Source organism: Citrus sinensis, chromosome 5, assembly GCF_022201045.2.
Source record: "Citrus sinensis cultivar Valencia sweet orange chromosome 5, DVS_A1.0, whole genome shotgun sequence".
In the NCBI taxonomy this organism is placed as follows: domain Eukaryota; kingdom Viridiplantae; phylum Streptophyta; class Magnoliopsida; order Sapindales; family Rutaceae; genus Citrus; species Citrus sinensis.
The window spans coordinates 16,251,767-16,274,627 of NC_068560.1; the positions used below are offsets into that span (position 1 = coordinate 16,251,767).

General features: G+C 32.0%; 2 protein-coding genes across 7 annotated transcripts in view; both read right to left on the reverse strand.

The window, feature by feature from the left end:
- Window positions 1–11,944: 11,944 nt before the first annotated feature.
- Window positions 11,945–22,861, reverse strand: part of LOC102609284 (disease resistance protein At4g27190-like) — a 91,996-nt gene continuing 81,079 nt past the window's right edge. For 2 of the 6 annotated variants that reach the window (XM_052442724.1, XM_052442720.1), the window contains exons 5-6: window positions 13,232–13,528; window positions 12,854–13,098 (exon numbers count right to left, since the gene is read on the reverse strand). In XM_052442724.1, coding sequence (XP_052298684.1) covers window positions 13,057–13,098; window positions 13,232–13,528 — 339 coding nt within the window. In that variant the 3' untranslated portion in view covers window positions 12,854–13,056. Of the gene's footprint in view, window positions 12,290–12,853; window positions 13,099–13,231; window positions 14,039–22,861 lie in introns of those variants that run through there. The other 4 variants (XR_008055313.1, XR_008055314.1, XM_052442723.1 and 1 more) reach the window with 4 other exon arrangements.
- Window positions 16,138–20,110, reverse strand: LOC127902747 (disease resistance protein At4g27190-like). The gene is made up of 2 exons (XM_052442731.1): window positions 16,828–20,110; window positions 16,138–16,550 (listed from the first exon to the last, which is right to left on the reverse strand). The coding sequence occupies exons 1-2, from the start codon at window positions 19,687–19,689 to the stop codon at window positions 16,227–16,229; spliced, it is 3,186 nt and encodes a 1,061-aa protein (XP_052298691.1). The 5' UTR covers window positions 19,690–20,110; the 3' UTR covers window positions 16,138–16,226.

Here is a 22,861-nt window from a genome sequence, read left to right on the forward strand (position 1 = left end):
AAAATCCTTGCCTTCCTAAGTTAGGAAAGATAGATGTGGAGCAAACCAAATGAAATAAATGGGTAAACAGAACAAGCAGGGCAAAAATTAAAAATGATGGCAATTAACAAATTAATAGCAATGTTACATTTGACTCTTTAGCCCTTTGCTCCTTCTCTTAGCATTCTTCAAAGCTTTTGAAAATTGGATGTGAAGCAAACAAAATAAAATAAATTTAGACAACACATACCCTGTATTCAGCATCATATATATGTCGAATATCTAATATAATAAATTTCACATCCAAAATACTAGAATTTCAAACAGTACTAGTAGTAAAAAAATGACGACAACAACAAAAATAGAAAATTACAAGACTGCTGATAAAATTTCATTTGCGTGCATGTCTGACAATAATACAATAATACACCATCAAATCTCAAAATACAATAGAAATTCATGACATATATATAATAAAAGACCTCTCATTGAGTCATATATATTGAGAATAAATTTTTTTTAATACATACAAAGAGCTTAGCTAGAATGAAATGTCTTTGGACTTGCGATGATCAAACAAAGGAAACAAACAGGTTGCAACTCACACTATCACAGATGTGGCGACACGATGCAGTGAATCACAAGAAGATCACGAAGATGGAAACGGGAACCCCTCAGAATGTAAACTTTGAATAGAGGAAAAAAGGAAAACGACCTTATTCACAGAGGACGAGTGACTTAAATCTTCATCAGTATCCAAACATTCTGCAATCATAGAGTAGAGAAATTTTAACAGGAACAGCAGAGAAAATATTATGAATATGCACTGATTACGTTTTTTTTTTAATTTTTTAAATCCGATTAATGATATTGAGCTGTTCTTTAATTATGTGTTCATAGGGAAGAACATTTTCTAAGTACTTTCCTTGCCTTCTAACTTTCCAAGGAAATATAGGTGTGAAGAAAAGCAAACCCAATGAACAAACAGAGCACAAAGTAAAATAAAAGAACAGCAATGATGACGATAAATAATTGGCAAAGAAAGAAAGGAAAAAGTATGCACGTTTTCAAGGATTTAAAAAATACGAAGGCTTTTAATGAAATTTTATCATAAAAAAGTATGCAAGGAGTTATAAAATTTTAGAAGACGAGGGGAGCTCGCAAAAAAAAAAAAAAAAAAGACTCAAATTAAACTAGACTAAAAGACATTCAATTATGTAAAATCTGTCCATAAAAGTCTGAAAGGATCATTAAAATTGCATTGCAAATTTCACAGTAAACCGAGGGACCCATGCTAAATAATTCAGATGATATTGCGAAACAAGCCATGGGATTAAATAAATGAAATAAAAATTAATTACCAGCTGAGACTTTCTTCTAAAAATTCGCAACTCCAAGTCATAAGAAGCCTATGAAATTAGTCGTACTGCATAGAGTGTATCGACGGCACCGCCAACAGCTGAAAATAACATTCTTATTCATCAATTTAAACTTTTACTTTATAACAAACATTTTATCTATATTTTATTTAAAAAGCAAAAGCAAATTTTGTAAAAATTTATCATGGGAGATAGAGAGTAATATGTATTTCCGTACCTTCTCAGCATGTAATTGTTGTATGGTTGTGTTTAGATCATTATTAGCCCAGCGCCGTTGATACGCTGTCTCTCCATAGTAGACGTTTACTCTTAAGAGGCGTGATTGATTCTCCTGTAGTGAAAATCTTCATCTTGGGACAACCAATCACCCACAAATCTTGCAAAGATGGGAATTTGAAGGTGTAATTGGCAGAGCAGAAACTTGTGAGGCTATCTAAATCAAGCAGATCCAACGTTTTCAATTTTCGGAAAACAATCTCTTCTTTTTCAACTCCATCTTTGTCATTTATTACCACCTCTGTCATTGCTCTGCATCCGTACATTTCTATTGCTACGAGTCGCACCAGAGTTTTTGCTGTGGAGGATGTTACCAAGTGTATCAATCCCTTGCAACCGAAAGCTACAAGTTTTGTTAGGTTTCCAAAAGATACCGATGATGATGGCAATAGAATTAACAGACTTTGACAATAATTTACTCTTAGAATTTCAAGATACTGAAAAATGGGGCCAAGTTTGGAGTCTTGTTTGCACAGCTGCTTCAGATGATAGTGCCGGTACAGCTGTAATTCTTTTATCATTGCCAACTTCCCGACATGTTTCTCTAAGCATCCTTCCATCGAAAATAGCTCTTCGTGGGATGGAAAAAAAAGCAGTGAGAGTATTTCGAGATTGTGAAATCTCTCCAGTACGTTCCAGATTGGAAAACAAGCTGAGTCATCTCCAACAATCTCTAGTTCTCTAAGACTGCCAAAAAGGTGTTGTGGGAAATCGGCCTGCAAAATCATCTTCACATCTTTTCCACTTATTGATAGTTCCTTCAAGTTGGGTACGATCTGATCATCATTAATCATAATAACTAATGAGGTCAATTGATGATCTACGGTAACACGCAGTGACTTTATAGTATTTGTTTTATATTATATGTTAAAAAAAATTGAATTATTGATAAAATTTATTTTGTATGTTAATTTTAGAGGTAAAGCAAGAAATTAGGGAAAAATAGTTGATTTATATTGGCTCAAAATTATTTTATTGCACAATAATAAATTACTAATTTATTTTGTAAGTTCTTCTATATGGAAAGACTAAGGATTCTTTTATAAATGCTATACCTAAAACAGTTCATATAATTATTAATCTACCACATTGATCCCCTAGTCTAGACTAGCAAAGATTATTGTATAATAAAAGTTTTTAATTTATTGAGCATTAATTTATCGATGCTTTCTCATATTTTTCAAAGTTAAAAATAAGCTATTGATAAAAAATCTAGAAAATGACTTCATACCTTTTCCAACGGCAATAGGGGCTGTTGTGCAGGAATACCAAGTTGATCATTCTCATTATTCTGCGATAAATCTGCAGCGAATATCTTTAATTTGTCACAGCGATGCACTAAAAGCATTTCTAGCGCGGGCCATTCCAAAGTATGCATTCCAGGGTACAAACATCTAAGTTTTGGTAGATGTTGGAGTCTCAGAGTGGTGAGCTGTGGAAAGACAAAATGAGGGATCACTTGATCTGCTCTGTTTTCAGAAATGATCTCCTGTAAATCCTCACATAAGCATACTTCTAGGTGTTGGAGCTGCTTAAGGCTTCCGATCATAGACGCTGAAAATATGTATTTTAATTTGTGACACCACCACACAACTAATCGTGTTAAACTTTGAAAGTGAGGAAACATGACCGGAAGATGATTGTAGTGCCAAATCTTGTCGACATTAATTTGAGATATCTCCAAATCCTCCAAGTTAGGCAACGCAACCTAAAAAAATAAGAATTTCTCGTTAGATCCAATATCCATATGGGAAGCACTTGTTGAAATTTTCTTCTTTGATTACAAATTAATGCAAGTCCGAATCAATTTCCAACTGACAGCTGAGTATGCATTCTAATTCATACTACTTGTTAAGAGCTCAATTAGTGAGCGCGTGAGATTCTTTTTATCCTTTTTTTCCATTTTCTTTCAATTCTTTAAATGATTTAATTATTTTCCACGTATGACATCAAAACAGAACGCATGATAGAATAAAGTCTGTTATATATATATATATATATAAAGAAAATGTTAGCAGAGTTGAAGTATCTTAATTGAGCAAACTCTATCTTCTCAATTGCATTATCAACTTCTTCCCCAATTGCAAAAATCTCTTTCATCTTGCTGCAATTAATAACTGCAATTCTCTCAAGTCTTGGAAGGCATTTTGTTGTAGAGAGCCAAAAGATATTACTCAATTTATCACAATTATATGCTTGTATGATTTTGAGTTCGTTGAAGGACTCTACTTTGAGCCGATCAATACATATCCTCTCCATGTTGATCAAATTGTGAAGGCCAAGTGACTCCAAAAGAGGAAAGGCATCACAAGCGACCATCGCCCTTGATTCGACGATGCAAAAGAAGTCAGGATTATTTTGAACCCAGAGAACCTTCAATTGTGAAAAGCCCTCCGTGTCCAAATTGAAAAGAACGTTCTTGATACCTCGCAGCTTGTCCAACAATAAGTATTCAACGTTATTGACGCCCTGCAATTTCATGGAGCAAATGTCCGTAAAAGCAAGCTTGAGCTTCAATGCTCTTAAACTCTTGCGATCACGGTTGATAAAAAAGTGCGGCCGACTTTGGAACCAATTTTGTCCAGCAATCATGGGATGTGTGAATAACCCATTTCCAATATGTATTTTGAACCTTTCGAGCTTTCTGGCCAAAAAGCCTTCTGGTAACATACTCTCATTTTTAACATCAATTTCTAGAGTGGTTAGCCGAGGTAAATGCATCAATTCATCAAGGCTAGCATTACTTCTTTTGCTGTTGGCTCTTTCAACCTCCCATTCAATGGAGCAATTACCCATATACAATTCTTCTAATCGGATTAAGCTTGATATGACATTTGGGGCAATAACTTTCAGACGGAAACAGTCTGTTAAATCTAACAGCCTTAGCTTAGTCAGTAGACCGAGTTCTTCTGGCAACTGGATAATATCAGAATTGAAAAGGCTAAGGACTTCTAGATTCTTCAATTTCCCAATGATTGCTATTTCCCCCAACACATTTTGATCCAGACATAGTGTGTGAAGATTTACTAGAAGATCAATTGAAGGTGGAAAAGAAGAAAACTGCATTTGAGTAAAATCTAGAACTCTAAGCTTTTTCATCCCTACAAAAAAGTTCCCAGGAATATTAATTTCACGAGAAGAATCTTTGAGAGAGATATATAAAAATTCAAGGTTTGGGTATTCTAATCCTTCAGGAAATTCACGATTACTATTATTTATTAAAGAGATAGCATTGCATTTTCGAAGTGCATCCTCATCTGGCCAGTCCCACACATCCTCGTTTTCCACCACAAATACATGTTGGTCTCGGCATGCAATTGATATGGCGACATCACGAACAACATCATGCATTGAAACTAGTTTATTGCTATCACCCTCAAGCAACAAACAAGAGTCTCTAAGTTCATGTACCAACGCATATAACTTGTTTCGTGCATCTTCCATCTTATTGACTCCTTTAAATATACCCAAACCCATGGAGTATTTAAGCAATTTCAAAGTAGGGATACTGTTACCAATTAGACTGCAGAGCCGAAAAAGTTCCTTGAGTTGCCCACCTTTTAAATACTTGAAACTCAGTTCAATACTTGAATAAGTCTCTGCAGACACTCCTTCGAAGTTTCCCATTGAAGGCGTTCGGAGTTCTCGCAAGGAATTCTTCCATTCATGCAGACTCTTGCCTCTCAATGCCTTTGCTACTGTAGTCAAGGCAACGGGCAAACCTCCACATGCCCTGGCGACGTCTATTGCTGTAGATTTCAACTCACGATTTTCAACATCATCACCGGCCATCATCTTAAACAATCTCCATGCTTCTTCATCATTTAAATTGTTAATCAAGAAGTTGTCTTTAGATCCCATTTTTAAGAGGACACTACGATCTCTTGCTGTCAGCAGTAGTTTGCATCCTTTATGGTCTTCTCCAAAAGGAATTCCAACGGTCTCCAAATCAAGGTGTTTCCAGATGTTGTCTAAAACCACAAGGATCTTCTCATCTCTCAATCGCTCAAATATTCTACTTGCTCTTCGAGATTCAACTTCCTCGGGCAACTCCAGGCCCAACTTCTCGGCAATTTCCTGTTGAATCTTTTTTATGCCTGGAGTCTGCAAAACCTCTGAAAAGACCACCATATCAAAGAGCTTGTCTTCCATAGCTTGCCTGGCGACCTTCTTCACCAGTGTCGTCTTTCCAATGCCGCCCATGCCGTACACCCCAATGATGCTGACATTAACATCGATCAATGCGTTTTTTATAGCCTCCAAAGTAGGAAGTCTTGATTCGAAGGCCTCGTAGCCTTTGTGAGACTTGAGCCAAATCTCCTCCGGAATGGTACGGTAGGAAATTCTATCATCAAATCTCCCAACTTCTTCTCGGATTTTGACAAGTGCCTTCACCTCTGCCTCCGCTTTCTTGCTAAGCTGATAGCGGGTCTTCAGATTAGGACACAGACCCTTGAGACATCGCATATTTGTTGCCTCCTCGTCGTGAATGAATTTGTCTGCATGCTCTATGATCTTTTTCGCATTAACCAGCCATTTCTCAACCTCCTCTTCAATCTTTTCTCCTTTTCTTTCAGCCTCTGAAACTCTGCGCTGAATGCTCCTACTTTTATCCTTAAGATTCTCGATCTCAGCCTTGAGATTCTCAAAGTTGTCATTGGAGCTACGCAAGTAACGAAGTTGGTGTTGTGTTGGAGGAGCCAAGCATTTTACAACCTCTAAAACGACAGTAACAATGCATTCCATCACCTTCAATACTTTTTCTTTTCTTTTTTTTTTTTTTGGGGGGGGGGTCGGGGACGGGAGGTATGGGAGAATGGATTGATCTGAAGTGAAAGGAACAGAAAAGAACAGGGGAAACGACTGGACGATTGTTAACCAATGAAGAAGCGAAGAACAAACAGATGACGGCAAAAGGGAACGAGACTAAATTAGAAAGAGAAATTGTATTTGGGCAAAACAAGGAAAAAAATCAGTCTAATAGATGAGAATCAAAGTGTTGTTGCGATCAGAAAATTGAAACAAGAAAAGGGTTTCTTGATCCAATGAGTATAAAGAGAGCTGATGGCAGAAGGGAGCAAAGCAAAATAAGGAAACAGCTAGCAATAGCAGTGGGTACAATAAACAGAATCAGCGCGTGTTCGAGGTTAAAAGCTGAAAGTCAGGAGAGGGTTTCTTGATTGAGAATTGAACGCAAAGAGTAGGAGCTGATGAATTATAACTGGTAAAACTGCTTTGAAGCAATTCTATTAAGCAATTCTTTTACAATATAGAGAATATCCAAACGGGCAATTATTTCTTTCTGGTCTCAGTCAACTATAACGACAAAACATCAAAAGAGAAAATTATTTCTTTGAAATTTACTGCTCTGCCCCCATATTATAAAGTATCATTAGAGTACTAGACAAGCTCACCACGTCTAAGCTAAGTGAAGAAATAGACTTCATCAACAAAGCTTTTGTGAATATGCGTTACATTACAACTGCGATATCCTTTCACTATATATTCATACAGTGGCAGGCCATGTGACATTGTGACCCATGTGCTAGCTTTCACTATTCATATTATTTTTTTACACGGTGTTTAACAAAATCTTCACGTAAAGATTTCATACGCGTGATCCTAATTCAATATGCATTATTTATTTATTTGTAAAATGAAAATAAAAAGATAAAAGAATGTGACTTAACTTGCTATCAGTGCGGATCAGGACTTAATATTATTTTGGGTTAAATTTTAAAATTTATATTTTGAAGTGAACATAAAAATTTATAAGTAAAAAGAAGTATATTAAATGAGGGGAGACATGAAGAGCTTTATTCCTATGAATATGTATTAGGGTAAAAGCTTGTTTAGTCCCTATATTATGAGGTTAGTGTCTATTTAGTCCCTGTATTTTTAAAAACACCTCAAAACGTCCCTGCTACTAAATATTGACACTTATGCCATTATTTTTTTTATTTTTAACTTGCTTTTACAATATTACATTTTTACAATAATGTTTCTTTTTTGGATATTAATAAAAAATTAAATTATCAAATTAAACTCAAAAATAAAATAAAAACAAAAAAGGTATATATTAATTTTTGTGGAAGCTCACTATGTCTAAAAAATTAATATGGTAAAAAATTACATTATCAATTTTTTTAGAAAAATTAATATTTTAACTCAAGAGTATGTTCCACAAAAATTAATATATATTATTTTATTTTATTTTATTTTTTGGTGTTAAACTGGTAATTTATTTTTTTCTTTTTAATAATGTCTAAAAAAATTATTATAATAGGGTTATTTTTTTCTTTTTAATAATGTCTAAAAAATTATTATAATAGGGCAATATTATAAAAATAAGTTAAAATGAACAAAAGATAATGGCAAAAGTGTCAATAATTTAATGATAGGGATGGTTTGAGGTATTTTTAAAAATATAGGGACTAAACGGGCACTAACTTCAAAATATAAGGACTAAACGAGCTTTTACCCTATGTATTATAAACAAAAATAATTATAAAAAAAGAATAGAAACTAAAAGGCAATTCAAATATCAAAACTCTAATTTTCAATTATGAAATCCGACATTGCAACCTAATAACATGTAATTATATAAGGATTAATAAATCAATTAAGAATTTCAAACTAAATTAGATCAGTACATGTAATTAAAATTAATTAAAGATTTCAAGTAAAACTTTTATGTTTGAAGTCAAGTACTAAATTACCAAGCTTAAATAAATTTAAAAAATTAAAATTCATTCATTCTTTCGAATTATAAAAGTATCATTAGTCAAAAGTTTTAGTAATAAACTAAACTCAATTCAACAAAAAGTTATTTGGATATCATTGTTTCATTGCTAGTGCACTGACTTTTTTTTATAGAATTAGATGTTGATGATTCTTCTATTAAAGCTCGTCAAAATACCTAAATTTTATTTTCTAACTTCTTCTCGTAGTTAATGTAACTAATAAATAGAATCTGAAAATTCACATAAAACATTTATGAAAATATTGATAATTGTTACTATGTGTTGTTTTCGAAAGTACTTTTAATGCTAGTAACAATGTTATATTACATTGATTTATATTTTTTTCAATTAGAAGTTTTTTAAAATAAATTAAAGCAATAATAATATTTTAGCTCCCTAATGTTTTCAATCTATCCAATAAGTATATAATTTAATCATTTTATAAAATAAGTCACTAATTTCAATTGGAAATAATACAATTGAATTAGGGACATATATGAATATAAAATAATAGCTCAATTGTTATACTAAATTGATGAACATATAAGGGTAATTGAGTTAGGAAAATGTTTGAATATAAAGTAAAAACTCTATTGTTAAAATAAATTGATGAAAACATAAGAATACTTGAGTTAGGGACATATATGAAAACAAAATAACAACTATATTTTTATAAAAAATTTATAAGAAAACAAGGTGTATAAATGATTTTTTCTGTTCTAGACCAAGCTACAGCCTAGTCTAGCCCAGCTGTAGGTCTGCCACTACTTGCTATTTACATACAGACACGTGGCCCTTATTCTAATATCTATAGGAAAAGACACCTATACTCCAAGATTTGAAGAAATAGTCATGTAAATCTCTAAGGTTTCAGTAACCAAAATTTTTCTTTGACTATAATACTTTTTGTACTTAGAAAAAAAATGACTTTAAGATTTTTTAATAAATATAAATATAAGTTAAATAGTTTAATTTGTCTAATAGACTAATAATATTAGAATATTTTTAATATATAAAATATTTTTTAAATAAAAAATATTATATTTATTTTAATAATATATTTTTATTTATCATAAAAATATTAAATAAATCTTTGAGGTTAAATAGAATTTAAAATTAATAAAACACATCTCATTAATAAAATATATCTCATGTACTAATAATATTGAAATTATTTTAATATAAAATTTATTTTAAAATAAAAATAAATTTAGAATATTGAAAAATTTTATAAAATTTATTTTAATATTATGTTCTTATTTATTATAAAATTTAGTCTAATATAATGTAAGATTGTAAAGTATAAAAATATTTTCCTAAATTGAAGTTGTTTTAAAATGTTAATATTTTATGTTTATTATAAATCATAGGAGTCAATTTTTTCAGTTAATAGAGTCAAAGGGTATTATAGTCAAAAGAGGTATTGGTATTCCTTATTAAAAATTTAGGCGTCTACATGACTATTTCCAAAACCTTAAGAGTGTAACTTTCTTTTCTCCAAAATTTATGATTCTCTGTAGGTATTTCGTGAAGGAAAACGATATTTACACTGAATCAAATCCCGAACTAATTAAAATGCACTATTTCAGCTTAAATAATGGTAAATATTTGTTTAGTCTTTATATTTGAATTAAGTACCGTTTAGTCCCTCAAGACACCTTTTTCAGTAAGCACAATATAATCCTACCCTTATTTTTTCTTTGATTCTATAATAACATGCTTGCAACAATATTTTTAGATATGTTAATGTAAAGAAAAATTTAAATTTATCAAATCAGCCTTAAAAGAAAAATACAAATTAGTTGTTATTATTATTAATAAAATAATAATAACTATAATTAACATTAATTAAAATAATAAAGTTAATATATTATATAAAAAATAATATTTACATTTATCAATTTTTCATGTGTTTAAAAAATTTTATGTGATATTACATTATTATCTTTACACCATCAATCATTTTTATGATCAAGTTAGGCTAATGGATCAAACTTTAAAAAATTTAAAACAATAGGAGTTATATAAATAAATATTTAAATTTTTTTTTATGATATTATAATAAACAGTAGAGACTTAAGTGTTAATAACCAATTGAACACGTTAAACACTTTAGCTATTAGATCTGGCTAAATCAGAAAAAGACAAAATTTAGGGTACCGTGCAACTGTTGCAAGGTAGGCGGACCTGTTATATTTAATATAGAATAAATAAACTAAATATTTGTAAAGAATATAGGTTAGTAACCTTGCAATACTTCAGAAAATTATAAAATAAAAAAGGTGAAATTTCAAAATAAGGAATTGTAAAAAGTGTTAGGTTCTAAAATTTTATTATTTTAATATTACAAAAATTTACTTTTTTATTACATTTTATTTTTAATATTAGTTGACATGTTAGTTTATTTGTATATAATATATGTTAATTTACCTATAAAATACTAATATTACTCTTGAAATTTAAAGAAGTCATTTTATTTTTTAAAAATTTTAAATGTAGCCCAACAAAGTCATAGAAATATAAATAAAGAATAACATAAAAGGAAGTTAGTTTAATTTTTTTAAGAATATTTGAAAAGCATTTGAGTTTTATGTTTCTTGAGAATTATACCATTTGTTTTTAGATATTTGAGCTTGTGAAGCTTGTTGTAATGATAATTTATTATTTATTCTTGATTAAAAATAATTGAATACTAAATTTATTGGTTTCTAATTACTCTTTTAAATGTAGGGTGGTTGCTGAATTTTTATAATGTTTCCTTAAACTTTTGATGATGGCTAATCAACCATTGCAAAAGACTCTACCATGATTATTTTTACTTTCTCTACATACCTCTAGACCATCATCACTCAAAGAATTAAGGGTCCGTTTGGCATACTGTATTATACTATATTGTATTGCATTATTTAATATAGTTATATTGTATTATGTTATATTACATTAGTAATAAATTATAATAATATTTGTACAAAACTTGATAATTGGTATTACATTGTACTGCATTAATTTTATATTAATATTAAACTAACATTATTTAAATTTATTATTAATTATATTAAATTATTATTTTTATATTATTTATTTTTATATAAATATAATATGATATAATAAAATAATATGATAGTATAATTTACTTTTATGTTTTTATTTATTATAATAAAAATAAAAATATAATTAAAATATATTTAATGCTCAATTAAGGTAAAATAATAATAATAACAATAGTATTACTTAAAAAAAATCTATAAAGTTTAATGATGATGATGATGATGTTGACGACATTAATAATAAAATAACAATTAAAATAATAATAACAATAATTAACATTAATTAAAATAATAAAGTTAATATATTTTAATAATAGTAATAAAATTAATATTAATGACAGTAATAAAATTAAAAAATAATAATAATGACTTAATTAAAATAATAAATTTTAATAATAATAATAATAATATAATAATAATGACATTAATAAATAATACTAATAATAACATTCAAATTTTTTTTTAAAGCTATTTCATCCCTAAAAAGGGACTTATATATAAAATTTTGTAAATTCTAGTGTCTATTCAATTTTTTCATAATATATAAGATAGTGCAGTGTAATTAATAAAAAAAAGACAAAATGGTATGCTGCAACCGTTGCAACATAGTTTCATCCATTATTTGTGATCCTCAATCAATAAAATATCTGACAATATCTTCGCCAAAAGTTTGAGACATGTGATCCTTATTCCACAGCGTCAATGACACTCCAGTCAAATGCTGCCATCATTATTGAACAGTCGATATCCAACACGTGCACGAAGATTCCAAGAAGTTGCATGGCTATCGACTTTTAGATGCTAAGCCTCATTGCGTTGATGATACACAAAACAGAGCGGCCAAGGTAATTGCCAAAACTTAGAACTAAACAGTAGCTTAGTCAGAAAATCAAACGCCAGTACCGGTAAAATGACCGATAAAAATATAAGGAAATAAAAATTTTAAAGTTTACTTCATTGCTTTTTTAAAATTCTATCCAATGCTTTCAAACAATATTTCCATAATATAGTTGTTCATAGCTAACCTTTGATGGTTTAAGCATTTGTTGTAGGCATGACGGGCTAATTAGATTATTATTTTTTTTTATCCGATGAATGATATTCAGCTATTCTTAATTATGTGTTAATAGGCAAGAGCATTTTCTTAAGTACTTTCGTTGCCTTCCAAGTTTCCAATGAACAAACAGAGCACAAACAAATTTAACGGAACAGTAACGATGACAATAAATAATTGGCAAGGAAAGAAAGAAAAAAGTTTGCATGATTTCAAGGAATTATAAAATCTGAACACTTTCAACATGCAAGTGTTGCCCCTCTTATTGAAATTTCATCATAAAATGCTTGCAAGGAATTATAAAATTTTAGAGAACAAGGGAACTCTCAAAACAAAATACTCAAATTAAATTAAATTAGACCAAAAGACGCTCAATGACGCAAAATCTGCCCATAAAAGCCTGAACGAATCATGAAAAGTGCATTCCATATTGACAGTAAACCAAGTGACCCATTCTAAACAATTGAGATGAAATTGTGAAACAACCCACGAGATCAAATAAATAAAATAAGAATTAATTACCAGCTGGGACTTTCTTCTTCAAATTCGTAACTCCAAGTCATAAGAAGCCTATGAAATTAGTCGTAATCCACAGAGTATGACGACGACCCCGCCAACAGCTGAAAATAAAATTCTTATTCATCAATTTAAACTAACTTTATAACAAATATCTTATCCATATTTTATTTAAAAAGAAAAAGCAAATTTTGTAAAATTTTTCCATGGGAGAGAGAGTAAAATGTATATCCGTACCTTCTCAGCATGTAATTGTTGTATGGTCGAGTTAAGATCATTACTAGCCCAACGCCGTTGATTCGATGTCTCTCCATACCAGACGTTTACTCTCGGAGGCGTGCTTGATTCTCCTGTAGTGAAAATCTTCAATTTGGGACAACCAATCACAGATAGATCTTGCAAAGATGGGAATTTGAAGGTGTAATTGGCAGAGCAGAAACTTGTGAGGCTGTCTAAATCACGCAGTTCCAACCTCTTCAATTTGGGGAAAACAATCTCTTCTTTTTCAACCCCGTCTTTGTCATTTATTACCACCTCTGTCATTGCTCTGCATCCGTATACACAAAGTGATAGGAGTCGCGCTAGAGTTTTTGCTGTGGAGGATGTTACTAAGTGTATCAATTTCTTGCAATCGAAAGCTACAAGTTTTGTTAGGTTCCCAAAAGATACCGACGATGATGACAATAGAATTAACAGACTTTGACAATGATATACTCTTAGAATTTCAAGATACTGAAAAATGGGGCCAAATTTGGAGTCTTGTTTGCACAGCTCTAATTCTTTTATCATTGCCAACTTCCCCACATGTTTCTCTAAGCATCCTTCCATCGAAAATACCTCTTCGTGGAATGAAAAATAACACAGTACGAGCATTTCGAGATTGTGAAATCTCTCCAGTACATTCCAGATTGGAAAACAAGCTGAGTCATCAGCAGCAATCCCTAGATCTCTAAGACTGCCAAAAAGGTGTTGTGGGAAATCGGCCTGCAAAATCATCTTCACGTCTTTTCCGCATAGTGATAGTTCCGTCAAGTTGGGTAAGATCTGATCATCATCAATCATAATAACTAATAAGGTCAATTGATGTTTTCTCAAATGATTTTGAGTAATCCAATCATAAGCAGTGAGTTTATAGTATTTGTTTTATATTATATTTAAAAAAAATTGAATTATTGATAAAATTTATTAAATGATTTTTTATATGTTAATTTTAGAGGTAAAAAAGAAATTAGGGAAAAAAGGTTGATTTATACTGACTCGAAATTATTTTACTGCACAATAATAAATTACTAATTTATTTTGTAAGTTCTTCTATATGGAAAGACTCAAGATTCTTTTACAAATGCTATACCTAAAAAAGTTTATATAATCATTAATCTACCACATTGATCCCTTAGTCTAGACTAGCAAAGATTATTGTATAATAAAAGTTTTAAATTTATTGAGCATTAATTTATCAATACTTAGTCATATTTTTCAAAGTTAAAAATAAGCTATAGATAAAAAAAACTAGAAAATGGCTTCATACCTTTTCCAACGGCAATAGGGGCTGTTGTGCAGGAATACCAAGTTGATCATTCCCATTATTCTGTGATAAATCTGCCGCGAATATCTTTAATCTGTCACAACGATACACTAAAAGAATTTCTAGGGCGGGCCATTCCGAAGTATGCATTCCAGAGTACAAACATCTAAGATTTGGTAGATCATGGTGTTGGAGAAAAATTCGGTTTTTAAAATTTTATAAAACCTTTTAAGGACCGCTCTCATATAATATATAGGAATACGTAATCCAGAAATCGTACCTTGAAAATCTGAGTTGGCTTTTTCCGCTGAAGTGATTTAGGCTCCTAGATCACGATCCGCCACCACGACTCCTGTTAGATCACGATCCGTCACCACCACGCTTGTTAGATCACGAACTGTCTCCAATGATCTTCCAGGTTATGACTCAGGTTCGATCTGCACTTGACGTGTGGGCGCCTTTATCACTACCAAAGCAACTAGCACGAGAAAATTTTTCTCTCAATAATGGAGAGAAAAATCTTTTTCTCTGATCTGTATAAAGTGGCTTCCTCTTTTCTTTAGAGAAAAATAAACCTTTTATATCACCCTTTAGTGAAAACCCTAGGCTCCAAATAATCAAAAATCAAAAACCACGTTATTTGCTTTTTTAATAGGGGACCTACCTTGTAAAATAACATAAGGCCCCTTATACAAAAGCTAATTAAATGGAGCCTCCCACTAAATGATATATTTAGGCTTTTGACCCAAATTGCTAGTTATCTTACTTATTAGTCCAGTAGTGGTGCAATCAATTAAATGAGCTAACCCGGGGATCATTTGGGAACATACAATAGTGGCTACAATAATTAGGCATGTAATTAAACTAGCCCAATTATTTAATTCCAAATCTACTCCACTAAAAGATTGGAACTGACTTCCATAATTGTATGCTCGAATAATAATTCGTCCCAAGCCACATTGATTTCTTTACTGCACAATCCTTTGTACCACATCGTTAATTAAATTGATATCTCAACTGTCCAATCAATTTAATAACATCTTATTCCTTGATCCTTACTGGTTTTCTCTAATGATCATTTTCAACATACTAAATATGTTGACACACTCTGGCCAGAGAATTCTATGATCAAGTACCGAAAACCCATCAAGAGATGTGTTGTACAAGTTCTATATTGTTAATCCATAACTCCAATACTCATAATTGCTCCCACCAAGATACCGGGTAATCTTGACCACAAGGATGTGTCGTGCCCGTTGGTAACTCAAATGGAATAACAATTACAATCATGAAATCATAATTAACTCAAGATTAAGATTACAGTAAAATCAACGCCTATGAGATTTAATAAGTCTGACAGTTATTACAAAGTTAATTAAATCTCATATGTGATCCTGTTCAATGTAGTCGCACTACATCAATAAATTCATACATGATTAAGACAAATCATTCAATGAATTTATTACAGTCTATACCTAAATAAAGTGCCCAACTTTATTTATCAACTGCGAACTAAATTTATTTAATCATAAGATAACTTGTATTTATGTCTTCTGTGAATCCACATGGTGATCACATAAATACATATAATATGATTAAATGGACTTTAATACAAATATTAATGCAATTAAGATATTTGAATAAAATACCTCATTTATTTTATTAATCAGAAAATTGTTTATTACAATTAAATAAACACATATGCTTTTAAAGAGCATATTTTCCCAACACATGGAGTATCAAAGTGGTGAGCTGTGGAAAGACAAAATAAAGGATCACTTGATCTGCTCTGTTTTCAGAAATGATCTCCTGTAAATCCTCACAGGAGCGTATTTCTAGGCGTTGGAGCTGCTTTAGGCTTCCGATCATAGGTGCTGAAAATATGTATTTTAATTTGTGACAACCCCACACAATCAATCGTGTTAAACTTTGAAAGTGAGGAAACACTGCCGTTGGAATTTGATTGTAGTGCCAAATCTTGTCGACATTAATTTCAGATATCTCCAAAGCCTCCAAGTTAGGCAACGCAACCTAAAAAGATAAGAATTTCTTGTTGAAAATTTCTCTTTGATTACAAATTAATGCAAGTCAGAATCAATTTCCAACTGACAGCTGAGTATGCATTCTAATTCATACTACCTGTTAAGAGCTCAATTAGTGAGTGCGTGAGATTATTTTTTTCCCCATTGTTTTCATTTTCTTTCAATTCTCTATATGATTTAATTATTTTCCACGTTTGACATAAGAGAACGCATGATAGAATAAACTCTGTTATATATATATATGAATAAAATGTTAGCCTACGCACCTTCTCATTGAAAAGCAAAGTTGAAATATCCAAAGTGATTTCGCTGGAGCAATACATAGTCGTCGATTCCTCTTGCGACACTTGTCTGTTCGGTGATGCTGAAGGAGTCTCCACCTCACGGCAAAAACTTGTAACCTCTGGAAGATTCCCCAGACTCAAAGATCTTAATTGAGCAAACTCTATCTTCTCAATTGCATTATCAACTTCTTCCCCAGTTGCAAAAATCTCTTTCATCTTGCTGCAATTAATAACTGCAATTCTCTCAAGTCTTGGAAGGCATTTTGTAGTAGAGAGCCAAAAGATATTACTCAACTTATCACAATTATATACTTCTATGTTTTTGAGTTCGTTGAAAGACTCTACTTTGAGCCGATCAATACATATCCTCTCCATGTTGATCAAATTGTGAAGGGCAAGTGACTCCAAAAGAGGAAAGGCATCACAAGCGACCATCTCCCTTGAATCGACGATACAAAAGAAGTCAGGATTATTTTGAACCCAGAGGACCTTCAATTGTGAAAAGCCCTCCGTGTCCAAATTGAAAAGAACATTCTCGATGCCTTGCAGCTTGTCCAACCGTAAGTATTCAACGTTATTGATGCCTTGCAATTTCATGGAGCAAATGTCCATAAAATCAAGCTTGAGCTCCAATTCTCTTGAAATCTTGCGATTACTGTCGATCAAAAAGTGCAGCTGACTTTTAAACCAATGTTGTCCAAAAAGCATGGGATGCATGAATAACCCATTTCCAATATGTATTTTGAACCTTTCGAGCTTTCTGGCCAAAAAGCCTTCTGGTAACATACTCTCATTTTTAACATCAATTTCTAGAGTAGTTAGCCGAGGTAAATGCATCAATTCGTCAAGGCTAGCATTACTTCTTTTGCTGTTGGCTCTTTCAACCTCCCATTCAATGAAGCAATTACCCATATATAATTCTTCTAATCGGATTAAGCTTGATATGACATTTGGGGCAATAACTTTCAGACGGAAACAGTCTGTTAAATCTAACAGCCTTAGCTTAGTCAGTTGACCCAGTGCTTTAGGCAACTCTACAATATCAGATTGCAAAAAGCTAAGGATTTCTAGATTTTCCAACTTTCCAATAATGGCTATGTCTATGCCTCCGAAAATGCTTTGATTAAGACAAAGTGTCTGAAGATTTACTAGAAGACCAATTGAAGATGGCAATGACAATAACCGCATTCTAGTCAAATCCAAGACCCGAAGCTTTTTCGTCCTTTTGAAGAAGTTCTCAGGAATATTAGGCACAGCAAAAGAGTTCTTGGGAGACATGAATAGAAGTTCAAGTTGTAGAGATTCCGACCCTTCAGGAATGTCATTAACAATACTACCTTTAAAAGAAATTGCAAAATATTTTTTTAATTCATCTGCATTTGGCCATTTCCAATCATCCTCATTTCTCACCACAAATGCATTCATGTCACGAAATGCAATTGAAATGGCAACATCGCGAACAACATCGTGCATAGAAATGTATTTACTGCCACCATCCTCAAGCAACAAACAAGAGTCTCTTAGTTGATGGACCCATGCATGTAATTTGTTATGTGCATCTTCTAGCTTATGGACACTTTTAAATACACCCAAGCCCATGCTGTATTTGAACAAATCCATAATTGGTGCTGGCGTAATAAGACTACACAGTAAAAAAGTTTTCTTGAGTTGCTCACCTCTTAAGTACTTGAAACTCAGCTCAATTGTTGAGTATGCCTCTGCTGGTATTTGGAGTTCTTGCAAGGCATTCTTCCACACAGGCAGCTCTTTTTTTCTCAGTGCCTTTGCTACTGTGGTTAGGGCAATAGGCAAACCTCCGCATGCCTTGGCTACACTTGTTGCTGTAGATTTTAACTCACGATTTTCAACATAATCACCAGCCATTATCTTGAACAATCTCCAGGCTTCTTGTTCATTTAAAATGCCAATCGAGAAGTTTTTTTCAGATCCCATCCTTAACAGCACATCAAGATCTCTTGTTGTGAATAATAATTTACATCCTCTGTGCTCAACTCCGAAAGGAATGCCAATAGTCCCCAAATCAAGAGGTTTCCCGATGTTATCGAGAATCACAAGGATCTTCTTCTCATTCTTCAATCTTTCATATAGTCTACTAGCTCTTCTAGACTCAGCTTCCTCGGACAACTCTAGGCCTAACGTTTCCGCAATTTCCTCTTGGATCTTTCTTATGTCTGGACATTGGGTAACCTCCGAAAAAACCACCATTTCGTAAAGCTTGTCTTCAATGGCTCGCCTTGCAAACTCCTTCACCAGTGTCGTCTTTCCAATGCCGCCCATGCCGTACACCCCAATGATGCTGACATCAACATCGATCAATGCATTTTGTATGGCCTTCAAAGTAGAAAGTCTTGATTCGAAGGCTTCGTAGCCTTTGTGAGAATTGAGCCATATATCCTCCGGAATGGTACGGTAGGAAATTCCATCAACAAATCTCCCAGCTTCTTCTCGGAGTTTAACAATGGCCTTCACCTTTGTTTCTGCTTTCTTGCTAAGCTGATAGCGGGTCTTCAAATTAGGACACAAGCCCATGAGACATCGTTTATTTGTTGTCTTCTCATCATCAATGAATTTGGCTGCCTGCTCAATGGTGATGTTCGCACTAACCAGCCACTTCTCAACCTTCTCTTCAATATTTTCCCCTTTTCTTTCAGCCTCAGAAACCCTGTGCTGAATGCTTCTCCTTTCATCCTTGAGCTTGTCTATTTCTGCCTCGAGTTTCTCAACGTTGGCTTTATAGTTACGCAAATAACCAAGTCGGCGTTCTGTTGGAGGAGCCAAGCATTTCACAAATTCTAAAACAATAGTAACAATGCTTTCCACCATCCTGGATCCCTTTTCTTTTTTTCGAAGTTTCTGACAAGAAAATAAACAATGAGCGAAACACAGAGAGAGTGAGGAGAAAAAGAAAAAGAAACGCAAAGATGGACAGTTTATCTGGTTGTGGAAGCGGAGAAATGAAAGAAATCGTAATAGCTGTTATGGATCTGCTGAGAAGATGGAAACAAGGAAAAGGTTTCTAGTTCAACAACTGGATTGCGAGCGGAGAGACTAATTAACAAAGACTGGAGATTACAACAAAGCAGATGCCAAGAGAAAAGTTGATCCAGTGAAATTCAAGAGAGTTGACAGCAAAAGGGAGCAAAGATTAATAACAAAACAGCAGTGACTACAATGAACAAAAGCATATGCGTTTCTTGATTGAGAATGAGTGCAAATAATCAATAAAATATCTAACAATATCTTCACCGAAAGTTTGAGACATGTGATCCTTATTCCACTGCGTCAATTACACTCCAGACCAATGCTGCCGTCATTATCGAACGGTCGATATCCAACACTTGCACGAAGATTCCAAGAAGTTGCGTGGCTGCTGACTTTTAGATGCAAAGCCTCATTGTGTCGATGTTACACGAAAGAGAGCAGTCCGGGTAATTGCCAAAACTTAGAACTAAACAGTAGCTTAGTCAGAAAATCAAACGCCAGTACCGGTAAAATGACCGATAAAAATATAAGGAAATAAAAATTTTAAAGTTTACTTCATTGCTTTTTTAATCTTATTACTATTTCTCCTTGCACTTCCAAAGAAACCAAAGCTTTAAAAGAAATCAGCCAAATCACGAAGATTGAAGAGTAAATCTATGGTTTTAAATTTTTATTTTATTTTTTTAGATAATAGATATTATTTTGATGAATTTTTTAATATTAGAATAATGTTAGAAATTCTAATAGTAGAATTCTAACTTGAAACCCAATTGATATGTGTCATTTTTTCATTGGATAATGAATTTCATCATTAGTAAAATTAATATTTGGATCATCTAATAAATGACTACCATATCAATTGGGATTCAATTATTAGGATCCTTAAAATTGCTCTTAGTATTATATTGGACATCTTAGCTAAATCAAATTAAAAATCAAATTAGATGCAAAACAAGGAGAAAAATAGTGTAACAAAAGAGAATCAAAGTGCTTTGGAGATCAGAAATTGAAACAAGAAAAGGGTCGCTTGATCCAATGAAAATGCAAAGAGCTGACGACAAAAGGGAATAAAGTTAAATAAGAAAACAGCTAGCGCTAGCAGCGACCACAATAAATAGAAACTTTGAGATGGATTTACAATATTTATCCCTAAAGTGTAAGTAAATAAGAGATGACAGCATCTGGTTGTCATACGTGCTTTTTAGTTTCTGGATGACATGGCGTACACTTCTTCTGTAAACCCAACACGACATGTCGTACTCTTTATTTTGAGATCGTATTTCAAACTCTTCATGTTATGAATGAAAGATACACTACAATCATCAAAATATTTAGTGTTTATTTGGTAATGTAACGTCATAGTTGTTGTGAATTGAAATTATTTCTGTAAAATAAAAGGAATATTTATAATAGTATATAAGGAATATTAATAGAGGATGTATTAATATAAAATTTGTTTATTAGTGTTGAAGTTATTATCTCATTAATAATAGTATAAAAATTTAATTACTAAGAAACACATAGCAGTAGTTAATTGGTGTCATATTATTGGGATTCAAGGATATAATTTTATATCATAACTTTGTAAGTGTATAATTACTCATTAAATTAACAAAATTATTTAAAAATATTTAGTTGGAAAAAATAAATTATATTCTTTTTATTTCAAATAACCTATAAGTTAACTCAAAATATAATCAAGCTGAGAATTAAAATAATGCTACCGTACAAGAGGATTTTTATTTTTTCCCGAAGTTTCACTAGGAAATTATTGATATATAGCTTTATTCGGATCATCTTAGTTCAAACAACAAATAATTGAAAGACTAAGCTAAATAGATGATGGTTGTTGAAGCTAACAAAAATAAATACCCACTCTAAATAAATTGTGTATAGTGATTGAGCAGGGTCGTGTCCACAGAGATCGGTAATTATTTAAATCATTTTAAAACGTAAAACATAAAATGGGGGGTTTTGTTGACAATAATAAAAATCAAATTAAAATAACAAGAATGCAAATTAAAGTTGTAATTCAAATTGGAGAAAGCTCTGGTTGAAGGAATTAACTCAGCTTGATTCGACTACTGATCATTGATTCAAATATAAATTATTACTACTTATGAATAGACCGGTTATAGCTACTGAGACCCTCTAATAGCCAATCTCTCCTTAATTAGTCGATAACCAAGGTACGACCATTGATTATTTCCCTAATCAATAGACAACCCTAGATATGATCATAGGATTTAATCAATTGACAGTCTGAAAAACCAGAGAGACCCAAATCCTAATCAACAAACACATACGATGGTTTATTTAAATTAGATTGTTTATTCTCACAACACAACTCTCTGCTATGTTATTTGTCACAAACATTAAAATCTTCATACGATGAATCCTTTAATTGACAATAGATTAAGTTGATAATTAAATAGTGGCCAATTACCTAATTAACAAACATAATCATGAAAATAATTCAGAGAATAAAAAAATACCCAAAAAGCAATAAAACAATTAAAGCATAAAAAATAAGAAAGATCTCACAGTAGTGATGAATCAAAGCTTCATTAACCTTCAACCAAAAAAATATGTTTAGTTCTTCATAGAGAGAAGAGAAAAGTTTAGATCTAGGGTTTCTTTCTTTTTCTCCAATCCCCCTCTTTCACAATAGATTCTTCCCTTAAATACTCTCTCTTTCTTCTCCTCTAGAGTTCTATTTAAAATAAAATACTAATATTTGAAATATTAAATTCGTAATTACAAAAATAACCAAAAATACAAAACACGTTAAACTAAAAACTGCAGGTCCGTAGTTGACAGCACGCGCCCACGCCTTATCAACAAATTTCTTCTGACGCTCAAAATTTTTCCAAGAGAACAATCATCGTTAAACATCATCTTGTAACTAAATTTTAGCACTAATCAATAGAATTGCACCTATAAAAATAAAACACAAGTAAATCACTATTATTAAGTGCAAAACATCGATATTAAGGGAAGTAAACAATGCAAA